Genomic DNA, 13,720 nt, shown 5'->3' on the forward strand with positions numbered 1-13,720 from the left:
CCCGGAGGGTCCATCAGGAGAGGATGGACCTCTCCATGGAAGGAGAGGAGTTGTCTGTGTGTCCCAGGATGAACCCTCAAGCTCTGGGGTTCTTGCAGCTGGCAAACACATGAGTTGGGAGTTCAGAGCCATGAAACACTTCCCAAGAAGCTGATTAGGGGTAGGAGTGTGTGAGGGAGCACAGGCTATCATGTGTGGGGATGTGATGAAAGGGACGGGAAACAAGAGTGAAAAGGGCCCATTGCTCCTGGGCAAGAACACCCAGTGTGCGCCGGTGCAGCCGTTGTGTTTAATGTCTGCCAGCAAAATGGACATGTTTAATGTCTGACCAAAACCTTGCACTGCTGTAGTGGAGCCCGGATGCTCTGATCTGGGCAGGTTTTCATGACTACCCATGGCTAGATTTGTTCTGCTCCAAACAGAATTTGTTCTTCCCCGAAAGCATCAGCATCTCCAGCCTGCTCAGAGGACCGTGTCCTTCCTCCTTGCGTTGTTGCCCTGGGATCCCCTGAGTGCAATCGGGCTCTCCTTTGGGTTCCTGGCTCTTCTCCAGACCCCGTTCTAGAGCTTAGCAGGGAACTGGGATCTCCCAAGAGCTATTTGGTGGCCTCTTTGTTGAACAAAGCCAATGATTTACGTGTAAGACATTAAAAACCTGGCTGTTTTTCAGTGTATATGGTCCTGAATTGGGTTGACTGCAGAACTGGGAAATGGAGGCCAGGAGTCTGAATGTATCCTGGGGTAAATAAGTTTGATTGAAACTGGAGGTTCTTCATTTAAAGATGGGCCTGAAATAAAATGCTGGGGCCTGCTGTGCCCCAGTGGTTTTGCCAATGGCACTGTGCATCTGAGCTGCAAAGATGAGGCATCCTTCCTAGCCTGACTTGCCCTCTCCTGGCTTTGGAGCTGAGGTTGATCCCAAAGGAGTTGTAAAGCCCTGGGAGACTGGTTAATCCTCCTAATTTCACCTTTATGTTGAAGAGCAGCTGTTTAACTTGAATGTATTGACACAAGTTTAACCAAGTCATTAAGTAAGCAAACCTGCAGTTGAGGGGTAGGAAGGGAGAGGATGAGTTGAACTGGATCGATCACATAAATCACTGCCTGGCTCTGCCCTGGAGAAGCTGCCTTTACTCAGAGGTTGAGAGAAAGCTGCTAAACGTTAGGAGTGATGTTTGCCCCTCTGCTATCAGCAGTGTGCTTATTAATGGCGTTATCTGTGCACTTAGCAGTAATAACACCCAGGCTGGGCCAAGCGGATCTGTAAACAGGACCTGGGGAGGAAGGAGGTTTGTGCCCAGCTGCCGTGTTTGCCCAAAGGCTGCCTGAGGAACGCCGTGCGACTCACGACTCCTTGGCTGGCCCACACCCTTCCTTCTCTGCCGATAACCGCGCTGGTGACGTCTTCTGTGGGGCTGGTGAGTGAGTGCCTTTTGAGGGTGACTGCAAAGAGCAGCCTCACCAACGTGGACGAGGGTGAGCTGTGCTGCACCGCCCCAGCTCCATCCCCTCGCTGCAGGAGCGGATGGGCTCCGTGGGTATGTGCTGGCTCCACTTGTGAAGCATGGCCCTGTATTTTCCTTGCTGGCCCTTGGTGCAGATTGCTTCGACCTCCTGCCGGCGTTGAGTTGCTCCTTGCTGGCAAGGACCACTGCCTTGGTCGCTGGGAAGTGCCTCCTCCACCACCACCTCCAGCCCTGGCTCCCAGCATACCCTGGAGCCAGTTCTGCTCACAGGCTGCGCCTTGCCTTGTGCTGCAAATCCATCCCTCGTCTCCAGCCTTGTGACCTCCTCAATGCATCCACTTCCCAGCTGCTGCATTGACGGTAATAATTAACTTGGATTCCCCCCCTGTCTCTGACACACCTCAGAGCAAATCACCCAGATAAAAGGCTTATTTTTTTTTTCCCCCTAATAAAACAAAACTCGCCCTCAAATAACAGATGATTGAGAAGCAGAGGAGGGATGCAAAACCCTGGTAGCGGTGGGATGATGACTTAGTTCTGGCCTTGGCTATGGCCTTCCCTGCTTTTTTCTGAGCAGTGATTTCTGATTTCCTGCTCTTCGGCTCTTCCCCTTCTTGCTGCTCTCCCTTGCTGGCTCTGGCACCACGTGCCTCAGGCCAGGGTCTGGATCAGGACCTTTTCAGCACTCATGAAGTGGCTAAAGTCCTGGGGCTGGATCTGCAGCTCTTTGAGCTCAGCCAGAGCTGGACTCTTAACCCTGGCATCCCTTGATGAATGATTTTTATCAGTGGGCTTCAGTGCTCCCACCAAACCCCTGTGGCACAGCAGGTCCTCAGCTCCCTGGCAGGCCAAGGTGGACTTTATACCAAAGCCAGCAAGACTGGAAGCCCCTGGCAAGATGTGAGCGCCCCAGGACAACCCTTTGCTTTCCTGTAGCTGTTCATTTGCAACGGCTGCCATTTAAACAGTCACTCCGAGGCACATTGTTGTCCCCATTCCGCATCCCCTAATGCGGACCTGATCTCTGCGCCATAATAGATGCAATGGCAGGAGCAGTCAGCAGCATGCTGCCGGTGGCCTTGAGGCCTAGCCTCATTCTCTGCTCTGATACAGGCTTTCTGTTCACCCAGCTCCCGTGCCTCAGTTTCCCTCCTTCCAGGTGTGGAAGATGGTGCTAACAGCAGTGCTTTTCTGCAGGGATCTGTCACGAGGATGTGTGTGCAAAGGACCAAGCGGGACCCCTTCACGTTACTCAGGTACTCTGTATTTGGGGTGTTCTCCCCTTCCATAAAACTCTCCATCAGGGAGAGAAGTCCCCCTCTTTAACTGGGCTGTGAGGAGGTGTGTCCCGGGCCCATAGTGAAGGGGTAGTGATGGAGCAGCCAGCATCAGTCGGCTGCATTGCCTGGCAGCGCAGAGTCCCAGGGAAGGGCATGGATCCATGTAACTAGGATGCGGCAGCGCCTGCTCCGGGGGTGCACCCGGGTTTGGGTGACACCCCAGGGATGCTGGCTGCGCTGAGGAGTTGCCCAGAGATGTTTGGCTGATCTCCATCAGCCTTGGAGATCATCCCTTTGCACATTAACTGACCATGAGCTGATACCTTCTAGTAGACAATCCTTGAGCACACAGCAGGGCCCATGTTTACAGTGGAGTTTTCTTAGGGTTTGGGTTTTTGTTTTTTTTTGCTTTTTGGACTCGTGGGTGCTCACTTTCCCTCTGTCTCCTTTCTTGGGTATATAGATAGGGTTCACTGATGGCCGTTTCCCTATCTGCTGCCTCTCCCAAGATGCGTGTATGTGGCTGGGGGGCAGAAGAAGAACACAGCCCTTGGCTGGAAACCCCTGCTGTCCCTGCACTTGCAGCCTGGAGACGCCTCAGGTTAGCAAGGGGTCCTTGCAGAGCTTGAAGTGTCCCCAGAGCGTTTTGGTTTATCCCAAAGTGATGGCTTGTGGTTGGATGTTGTGGTTCCTGCTGACTCAGCACCCTGGGGAGGTTGATTTGGGATTATTGCCTGTATCAGTGCTGCTTGGGCTGTCGTGGGGTTCTTGCACCCATCCTGAGTTTATTTAGCCCCAGAAGTGCCTCTATGGTCTCTGTCCAGAACAGAAGAACAGTTCAAACTCTGCCCTGCCTGGCTAGGTGTGCCCAGCCCTGGGAACCTGGGACCAGGCACCAGCAAGAGTGCGTAGGAGGAAAGCCCGATGTGCCCCCAGGAACAGAGTAGGTGATTAAAAGTGTTTTCTGCCCCTGTCCGAGCTCAGCAGCTTGGGCTAAAACAATGAGTAGGGGTGTACGTAAGACTGACGTCTGTGCACTGTTTGCGTCTCTCTTCTGACTTAATCTGTGGCTCCTGCAGTTAAAATTAATAAGGCTTTTGTTTTATGAAAGGTAAGGTTTATAGGGAGAGATTGTATCTTTACCAGATCAATGGGAGAAATAGAGCCAGGCCTTTGCCAGGTTGATGGGGCTGGGAGAGGCTGCCTCCCTGCTCCCAGGCTCGGGAAGGGAAGGATTGACCCACCCCAGAGGTGCTGGATCAGTGCAGTCCTCCGGGGAAATCAGGGTTTACCCCATCTTCTACCTGCCTCAGAAAAAGGCTGCTGGCAGGCAGGCTGGTGTCAGACCAGCCAGAGGCACCGGTCCCTTCTGGTTTGGTGATCTAGGTTTGGCAGGGAAAGGTGATTCGAAGCGCGTGAGCCTGGGCTGGCAGCCTGGGCCGTTGGGTGGACAATCGCATCACTCGATTTCAAGTATTGTGATTTCCATTTATTTTATTTTTTTTTTCTTTGGTGGATGCACACATGTCCGTAGGAAAAGGCTTGATGATTTCTGCCACCTTTGCAGTGTTCTTTATTGGAACAATAAACCCTGATGTGTCAGGGTACAGACAAATCTCAGCTGTGCCATTTTGGCATGCACTCTCCCAGCCTGGCAGCACGGGCTTTCTGAGGCTCCGCTTGGACTCTGGGTACAGCAGAGGGGCCCATTTCTACTTCCTACAGCCCAGGAGTCCTGCTCTGAAGGCCCCGTCAATCATACAGTGGTTCGTGGAGAGCTGCAGGCACCTAGAAACCTGTGTCGGGGCCGCACTGCTACATGCCCTGGGGCTGCCTGGGTGCTGGGGCTGCACTCACAGCCTCAAAGCATGCACAGGCTTGAGGGTGCCGTGCAAGCATCCCTTCAGGGCATGGGAGATCAAATTGGCCGTGGCATTGGATTGATTTCTGTGTCGCAGGGCACAGGAGGTCCCTTCAGGAGTTCAGTGTTACAGTGAAAATCAATAAATAACTTTGCATACAAAAATGTTCATGTATTAAAAAACCCCATTATCTATTAAAAAAAAAAAGAAAAAAGAAAAACAAATCTCTTTATCGTTCCCCAGACTGTATTGCCCATATGATCTTTATGGTTCTTGAGCCTTGATTCAGGAAAACTGGGGAAAAAAGTGTGCTTGGAGCAATCCTGTATCAGGGCCAGCCCCGGACCCCATGCACAGCTCTCCTGTAGAAACGACTCACCTCTTAGGAAGAGGAGGCTGCAGTGAGCAAACCCACTCGGCAGCAGTGATGCCTCCCTGGAGAGGAAGGAAAACAGCAGGGGCTGATACAGGGAAGGGTCAAGAGGGCCAATATAAACGGGCAATACAGAGAAGGAAGATTAAAATGTTTCCCAAAGCCTTTGGTGATCACTGGTTTGCTTTTCACATCTCTGCAGGGGAGTGATTTCCGACTGGCCGTACCAGAAGTTGAAGTGGTTTCCCTTTCTTTGCCTTCCACGCCTGCATTAGCCCCTCGCACCCACTGGGTCTCTGTGTGCAGGCAGGCACTGACTGTCCAAGGGTGCCGAGCACCTGCTGGAGAGTACGTCAGTGGCATGGAGTGAACAGGCTTTTAAGAAGGAAGGTGAGTCTCTGCATGAATCAAGGGTAATTACCATGATCCTACTCTGGACACCTTCCTTTTTTTATCTTTTTTCTTTTAAGCTTTAAGAGCTTCAGACACACACATGCACATCCACACACAAGTAGCAAAAATAAAATCTGGACTATGTTTGGATGATCGTCACTGGCGGTTCATAAATGCCCCAACACTGCAAGGGGACATGATTCAGGCAGTGCTGGGGACCCCTCGGGACATCTGGGCAGTCTCCCAGCCCTGGGGTAGGAAGAAGGTGGATTGGTTGAGGAGGATTTCATTTTCCTTGCGAGAGTTCTTTAGGACATGATGTAGACTTCCAGCAAACTGGCCACTGCATGCATTCGGTAGAAGATCCCAAAGGGCAGGCAAATGTCCACGATGGCCGGCCACATGGAATCGCCATAGAAGTTCAGTTCTGTGTCATTGTCAAACTGGGGCCGGGCACCAAATGCTGGCATGATCCAGAGCTGTTTGAAGAAACAGGAGAATAACATTGCAGTGAGAAAGCTGTGTGGTACAGCAAGCACTTGCAATCACAGCGACCGAGAGGTGGGAAAAGAGTGACCTTCTGAGCATGGGACCTGTGCCAGGAGCCTGTGTTTACATTAAGATAAAGTATGATGTAGTGTTGTACCCTAAGCCCAGTTTCAATTCATGCTTAGAGACAGGCTTGAACCAAGTGCTGAAGCACTCACCAGGGGAAGAACTTGAGCATGTTGTGTGTTAGCATGAACCTGGCCTGTTTGAACTCTTTGGATGGAGCAAGCATGGTTAGGGCTGAGCTGGCAGCAGCTTGGTCTCCCCCAGGCTCGGTTGTGTACGTTTTGCTCAGAAGCCCAGCCAGCATGCATGTCTGGTTGCATGGGGGTTGTCAGCTCATTCTCTGCGAGCTTATGTGTAAAATCAGTTTGAGGACATGATGTGACTGGCTAGCTGGGGATTTGGAGGTTCTCCAGAGACATAATATGTGCTTGGCTGCTTTGGAGGCGCAGCTGTAATCCTACTTTTCTTGTGCAGGGAACTGCGGTCCCCTGCCTGCTCATGAAAGTGGAAGCCCAAACTGAAGTTGTCAGTGACCAGTTTCTCCTCACAGCAACTGGGATCAGCGTTGGGCTCCTAGGCCGTGGGTTTTGAGAAGAGACATGCTGCCATTTCTCAAGAAAACCCTGACTTCACCACCAGGTATTTGTCACTCTACGTCCTTTCTTTGGGGGTGTAAGGGAAGGGTTTAATGTATTTTATTGCTTTTAATAAGCTATTCTACATGTCTGCTAACACCCAATAAAAATACTGAAACTAATTCTTCTCTTGTACCCACCGATTTTATTGTCTGATATTCTAGTGATAAGTGACAGGTCTATTGGCGTAGCCTAAAATGTCTTAACTCCAGGGCAGTTGCTCTTCTAAGTGACAAGGGAATACAGCTCTCTGCACATACAAATATAAGTAAGTGTGCTCTCTGTATAGCGGAGGCACAGAAAGGACTGTTTTTGCATGGGCCGCATCCTTTCCTTCACAGTCATTTCTCCCTCGTGCTTGCTTCCCTCTCCCCTACCCTGACAAACTCTCCTCTCTGCATGTACTCACTATGATATTGCTCAGCAGGAGGAACATGGAGATCTCCCTTAAGAACTTCCTCCTCCAGTTCATCTTCTTGGGGGCGGTGAGGGACCGCACAAGGTCAGAAGGATGGATGGCTTCGGTGCCAGAGGCAGTGCTAGGGGCCAAGGTGCTGCCACTGTCGGGCACCCGGAGGGACACTGCATTGATGTTGACAAAGGTGAGTCCATAGAGGTCCTTCTGGTGAGAATCGTGCTTGTGGTCTTCCTTGGGGGGTTGCCGATGAAGGCCTTCGATAATGAAGATGTTCTGGAAGGTGTGCTGAGCAATCATTAGGAGGGCATAGGTGAGGTTGAGTGCGCTGATAGCGTCCCTTGGTGTGCTGGCTACAATGGCCACAATGGAGTAGTAAGAAATAGCGTACTGCCCCAAGGCTGCACCCATCAGCAGGGCCACGTCCAGGGTCCTGGTTGGGTTCTTGTGCCGATCCATGTCTCTCTTGTCAAACCGGTAGATGACAGAGCCACCAATGCAGACAAGAGACATCAGGCCGAGACAAACAATGTTGAAGATGTAGTACATGGTGAGTGCTTGGCTCTTCTTGCTGGATTCAGTGCTGGAATTTACCTGCACCTCATAAAGAATAAGGACTCCCAAACCACTCACCAGAATGATGAGGCCCAACACAATGCCTACAAAGAAGGTCCTTCGGAAGAGCCTGAACTTCAGGTGGTGAATGTGGTGGGAGTGGTGGTCTATGAAGCGTCCAACGTTCTTCCACATGACATAGACCATGGCAGAGGCAAAGAGACTGTACTCAATGTTAAAGGGGTACAGCCAAAAATAGCCGTTCTTGAAGATCTGGCAGATTTGGCTGTTGCAATTGCATTCTTCGGCTGAGCTACTTCTCATTCCCGCTGAAACAAGATAAAAACACATAGATGCAGTGGTATTAAAACAAGGAGCCAGCACTTGTTTGCAGCCCTGAAGAACTGGACACTTAGGGTCAGTGAAAAACAAGACCAAAGACACAAGAATATGTGACCGCTTTGAAAACAAGGACACTTCAACCTCAGCTTTCTGGTGCTCGTGTTCTTTCTGAAGAAGTTAGGTGGTGGGTTAAACCTCTCTTTTCCCTTCCCTTCCCTTCTTTATTCCCATCCCGTTTGTACAGGGCCTTCCACCTTTCTGACTGCTCTGTGATACAGGTTAAGAAATGAACATTAAGACCTGGCTTTTAACATAGCAGCTCTGTTAAAGGAACCTTCAGCTCTAGATAGGCCTTCTGAAAAGGGATAAAACCTGACTTGCAGAACAATTTCTATCTCATGGGCTCCCTCCCTGGACCAGATAGCTTCAAAAATGGGCAGATTACCTTTCAGGAGCCATCTGAAGATTTCCTCTGTCACATTCTTCTTCAACTTTGAATGTGCTTTGTGAACAGACTCATCTGTCACTGCTGACATCCACACTGCTAAGTTTGTAGTCAGTGTTAGCATCAAGCCGCACCTACAGAAGGAGAAGGTTCATGAGATTAAAGCAATGGCTCTAGGCCACGTTGCTCCCATCCATGTTATAGATGTGCATGCGCTCAGGGGGACTGTGGGAGCTGCCTTGAAGTGGTGCAAGGACTCTAGTGGTCAAGGCTAGAAATCCTGGCCCTTGCTTTGCTGCTTTCGCTCTCTTCCTATTTTTTGTCCATGCTCATTAGAATTAGCAAGGCCTGATTCCTCTTGTTGGTTTTGGAAGAGCTTCTCAATAGTGAATAGATTAATAGGTCTGGATTGGTCTCCAGTAGATCCAGTCTTGCAAAAGTGGACAAGATCTTGTTTTAGCCTGAGGCTTGCCAACTGCATTGTTGTCTTCCCCAGGGAAGCAAAAGTCAGCTATGAATCATTTTATTTAATGCTAATTATTTATTTAATACTAATCTGCTTTGAGTAATGCTTGTATTCTTGAATTGAATCCCAACCCTGCTAGATCCTCAGGTCATGAACCTCAGCTGCTTGAGCTGGGATCTAAGGCTAGCTGGAGACTGAGCAGGTTTAGTTTTGGCCAGCATTAAGGGAGATGGGATTATCCCCTTGCTGCATCTTAGCTGTGTGAGAGAGGGCAGCGGGTTTGCGGTGGCCCAGGCCTTCTGGGCCGGTGGGATTCAAAGAGCAGCAGTGCTCACCTGGTAACGTTCAGGTGTACGTGGACGCAGTCTTTGGCAGAGATCCACAGGAAGTACGTCTGGCAGGGGCAAGAAAAGAAGTTGTTATTTCCAACAAAGCAAGAAAGCAGATCACATCATTCTGAAGTAGGGATCCCCCTGCTCAGCAGAGAGCAAGCTGGAGCCTCTTTCTCTTGGGTCCATCTGGGCCCAGCCTACTAGCCCTTAATCCCGGCCCTTTGCTGGATGTGGTCTGTTCTTTCTTTGCTCCTCCTGCCCTGTCCCACTGCCATTGCTCTGCTCATGGCCAGCCCCTGTTCCTGTCTGAATTGTCCCTATCTGATCTCTTCCCTCCTTGGTATTGTCCTAGAGCAGGTGGTCCTTTGTGTAGGACTTCAAACTGCAAGGCAGTCCCTGCCCTGACTGTCCTCCTGCCTCTCTGTTCTTCACGGGAAAGGAGATCTGGCTGGATGTGGGCTGTTTAGAGTTTGTGACAAGCCATCCTGGCATAAGCCAAAATGTCACAGGATGGGAACAAGTTTAAATCAATGCCTTAAAGTGAGTTGCCACAGCTGGAAGTTGTCGTGGTTGGAGGGAGAAGATGTGGGCTGGGTGGGGGCTGGGTTAAGCCACTTGCATTTGCTGCAGGGGAAGTTGAACTATGTCCATGCATGAGATAAGAGCTCCTTCCACTGGTGGCTCTGTCTCTCTAACCTTCCCTGAGACAGAGCACAACCATCTCACCTGGACAACCACGAATATTGCTTGCACAATGGGGTAGATTATTTTGATTGCAGACAGGCAGCTGTAGAAGCTCGAGTAATATCCTATTTTGAACACATCCATGACAAGGCTGAAAATGGCAAATAGGATCAGGCCTCCTGTTGAGGAACCAAAATATCTGTGGTTGGACAGATGTATGCACGTGTAGGCTAATGCGGATAGATGAGAGGAAGAAGAGGAACTATTGCCATGGGGAGGCTTTGCTTATACCTCTGTTTTTCCTCTCCCAGCACCCAAATTATCTTGGCACCAACAGAACCATGCAATGATTTTGGCTGGAAGGGATTTTCAATCAACCCTGTACTCTGACTGGGGCTAACAGCTCTTGCAAGAGCAATGGCAAGGCTGGGAAGGAACCTGGTGTAAAGCACCAAGAGCCCTTGCGGATAAAGGGAGAGCTGGCAGTGAAACCAGTGGAGGGTCTAGGAGCTAACCTTCTGAAACAGGGCATGGTGCTGTGCCCCAGCATAGGAGGAAGAGACTGTGCCCCAGATTGTTGCTGTTTCCCTTGTAATAACTGATGCCCCCATGAACTGTCCACCCTGCATCTCACCTCCAGCCCTAGCCCTTCGAGAGCTCCTACCTCTCAGCCAGATGGGCCCAGCGTGGGAGTCTTTGCAGAGGATGGCATCTGGGCAGCGGGAGGTGCCGGCGAGGTAGAAGATGATCCATATGATGACTATCAGCATCATGACAGTCAGTAGGAAGAAGACATCATAATCATGCACAGCAATCTTCTCAAAAGCCCCGCTGCTCACCAGCGTGCAGGCCAGCAGGGCTAAGTGCACAGCCAGCAGGATGGAGAACATGCGGCCGCCCTTTTTCCACACTTCCTTGGAGGCAGGAGTGGAGGGGGGCTGATGAGGCTGGTGGCTGAAAGACACTATCTGGCTTGAAGGCAGGCTGGCTTTGTCATCCTTGTGTCCGCAGCCCATGCTGGAGTTGGGGTGTCTGATCTCGCTGTCCTTCCGCACGGGCTCTTCGGTCATGGTTCAGCTAATGCCTTAGCTGGGGGTTAACGCTGTTGGGAGGAGAGCCCCATGAATGAGAGGCGTCACTTCATTTTGAATAGTCCAGGGCTGGACCAAAGCAGGACATGTGATGAGGAGAGGACGTATCAGAGGAACGGGGAAGGCTGAGACAAGGAGTGCAAAAAGAGGGATGAGCTCATTTTCAACCTTTCTCTTCTGGTTCCCTGAAGGCTGTGATCTTGCTTAAGATACTTTTGCTTGGGGAGATCCCAGGTCAGTTTAGCAAAGCATACCTAATTTGTCACACAACGTTTAGGTGTTGATTGATGCAAGATATCGCAAAAGCACCAGAAAGGCACTCACAGGATCAAATATCCTGGGGCAAACAGCCAATGTGGTTGAATTCTAAATGTCAACCACTAAAGATTCCGAGAAAATGTCATACTTCCTGGCTGAGGAACACGTCACTGAAAGGTAAGAAAGCCCTGGTAGTCTTTGGAACAGCACATCACGGTTCATACCAGTCCCTGCAAGAAGGATGTGAGCTATTTCCGCTGTCACTCCCTCTAAAGCCCCTTGCCTGTGCCAAGCTTGGGACTTCATTGATTCTCAATGAAAAGCCTGAAACAAAGCAAATTAACTAGTCAAACAAAGCCATTCCACCAACCTGTTTTGCTTCCTGGAATCCAAATCTCTGGTCTTGCCAGGCTGTCGGAGAAGCTTCCTCGTTGCTGCAGCTTGGTCAGCCAAATAATTTGTACCCGTTGGGATGTCTCTGTGATTTATACCATGTCTGGAGCTGACAGCAGTGCTTCATGGGCTTCTCAGAGAAAGTCATGTGATCCATTTTGTGCAATAGCTGATTTTGGGGAAGCAGGAGAGAGATGAGGAGATAAGGGTTATTTACCCGGGGAGGGCATGAGATGACAACACTGCTAAGCATGGCACCGATCGCTCGGTCGCAGGGTCACGGTCACCATGGAGCAAAGCCACCCCATCAAACCCGTCTACCTGCAGGCATGAGATCTCTTCCCTTGAGAGAAGATGGTTTAGGTGATGAACTTGTCTTTGCTGATGATTTTGGGCTTGGCTTTCTGGTTAACTGAGCACAGTAAATATTGTGCCTCACCCTGTACTATTCCCATCAGTATGCTCTACTCCTGGAATGTTTTTGAGGAAAAGGAAGAAATTTGCATATGTATCTATTCAGTGCCAGGGGCAGCTCAATCAAACCCATGGTGTCAACGAGGAAGCTTTAGTACTAGAACCGGGCAGGATTTGGGGACTGGAATCCATGTTCCCCTTTGCTGAGGCACTGCCTTTGGCTGTTTAGGGAGGGATCACTTTTCTCTGGCTCTCAGGAGCTTAACTTCTCTCCTTCCAAGGAGAAAGAAGCCGTTACAAACCATGGCGCAGGTGGGATTCAAGCATTTGCCAGGCGAGGAGAGAGCTTTTGCTCAAGATCTCTTTCACCCTAGCTGTTATATTTTGGTGGAGGAGATGGGGGGACCCAGGGCAGTTCTGAGTGGATGGGGACAAGTTTTATTCCTTCATGAGGATGCCTCTTTTGGAGATGTCCCTGCCGCTCGCCTCCTCTGGGGCAAGCACAGAGATGGGGCAGTTTGCTGTGCATTTCTCAGTCCCATTCCTGCCTGCTCACCACTGTGCTCCTTCTTGCAGCACTACAGGGACAGCATCAAACTGAACTACATGGGATGGTGAAGGAGAGCTCAGGATCTACTCTGCAGCCCAGAGGGACCTTCATGTGTCTTTCCCATGCTGCCACCAGCCGGCTGCCACAAGCAATACTGGATCTGCCCTGCCTGGCCTCTGCTGATCCTTAGGCGTTCCTCTTTGGGGTGAGTGGTTGATGTTTTCTCAGTCTGTAGCCTTTCCCAGGGGAAGCCCAGGCCCCCCCGTGCGGTGAATCTGAGCTGATAATGGTGATGTTTTGCAGAGGCCAGAGGTTCAGAGTCCCCCTGGGCTAAATGCACTGATTTATCCTCCCTCTTTTGTCCTTAACAGCCAGCAACAGAGCAAAGAGCATTTACTGCCTTGGGCAATGCTCCCAGTCCCCCCCGGGGAGCCACTGTACAGCATAACAATCTTAATTAGAAATAATACAGGAATCATTAAATAACCTCGGTAATGAATTGCAGACGTTACTATGCTGCTTTTCACCTTGAAGGATTCCAGCGCCAAATACCTCGATGTTTAGTACATCCCGTCAGGACTCGCCCAGGGAAGCTGAGCGGGTGAGTCTGAATCTGCCGATGTGAGCAAACCGTGTGGGGAGCGGACCCTCCCTCTGGTGGCAAGCACACACTTACAGGTGTCCCCAGGCAGCCAGGACAGTGACTCTGTGTCAGTCACCCAGGGATTAATCACTGCAGCTTGTGTGGGTGCACCTGGGACTGCTTTAGGGCCACGCTGCTGTCTTGGGGCATTTTTTTGCTTACAAAAATAAGCTGCGTTTCTCTCTGTTTTTCCTCCTCTCTGCTCATTACCTTCCAGCCCTCTCTGCTGCTGTCTTCCAGTCTTTCCTCATTTTTCCACTCTTTTCCCCCTTTCTCACCCATCTGCTGGGTCTACCTTTCCCCTCTCCAAACCCCATCTGCCCTGTGGCTGTGCTGTCCCAGGGCCATGGTGGTAGACGCGGGGTCCAGCCCTAGAGATCTCCATCCCCAGAGCCAGGACACGATAGGCAAAACGCACAAGCGAGGAGCAGGAAATTCCTCCTCTGTGACAGCGTGTCCCAAGGGATACGATTCACCATTGGGCGCAATACGCTGTGACAGCCACGTGCTTTGGTCACGTCCAGGCTCGGCTCTGCCTCTTGGCAGAGGGTGCCCGGGGCCGGGAATC

The 13,720-nt window shown here is 50.8% G+C and overlaps 1 protein-coding gene across 2 annotated transcripts in view; it reads right to left on the reverse strand.

The window, feature by feature from the left end:
• Positions 1-4,222: 4,222 nt before the first annotated feature.
• Positions 4,223-13,720, reverse strand: part of OTOP2 (otopetrin 2) — a 28,064-nt gene continuing 18,566 nt past the window's right edge. Inside the window, exons 2-8 of one of the 2 annotated variants that reach the window (XM_076353731.1) lie at positions 11,523-11,714; positions 10,468-10,905; positions 9,846-9,982; positions 9,123-9,181; positions 8,322-8,455; positions 6,974-7,863; positions 4,223-5,853 (exon numbers count right to left, since the gene is read on the reverse strand). In XM_076353731.1, the coding sequence (XP_076209846.1) occupies positions 5,683-5,853; positions 6,974-7,863; positions 8,322-8,455; positions 9,123-9,181; positions 9,846-9,982; positions 10,468-10,873 (1,797 nt within the window). In that variant the 5' untranslated portion in view covers positions 10,874-10,905; positions 11,523-11,714 and the 3' untranslated portion in view covers positions 4,223-5,682. Of the gene's footprint in view, positions 5,854-6,973; positions 7,864-8,321; positions 8,456-9,122; positions 9,182-9,845; positions 9,983-10,467; positions 11,020-11,522; positions 11,715-13,720 lie in introns of both variants that reach the window. The other variant, XM_076353730.1, reaches the window with a different exon arrangement.

Source organism: Aptenodytes patagonicus, chromosome 16 (assembly GCF_965638725.1).
Source record: "Aptenodytes patagonicus chromosome 16, bAptPat1.pri.cur, whole genome shotgun sequence".
Classification (NCBI taxonomy): Eukaryota; Metazoa; Chordata; class Aves; order Sphenisciformes; family Spheniscidae; genus Aptenodytes; species Aptenodytes patagonicus.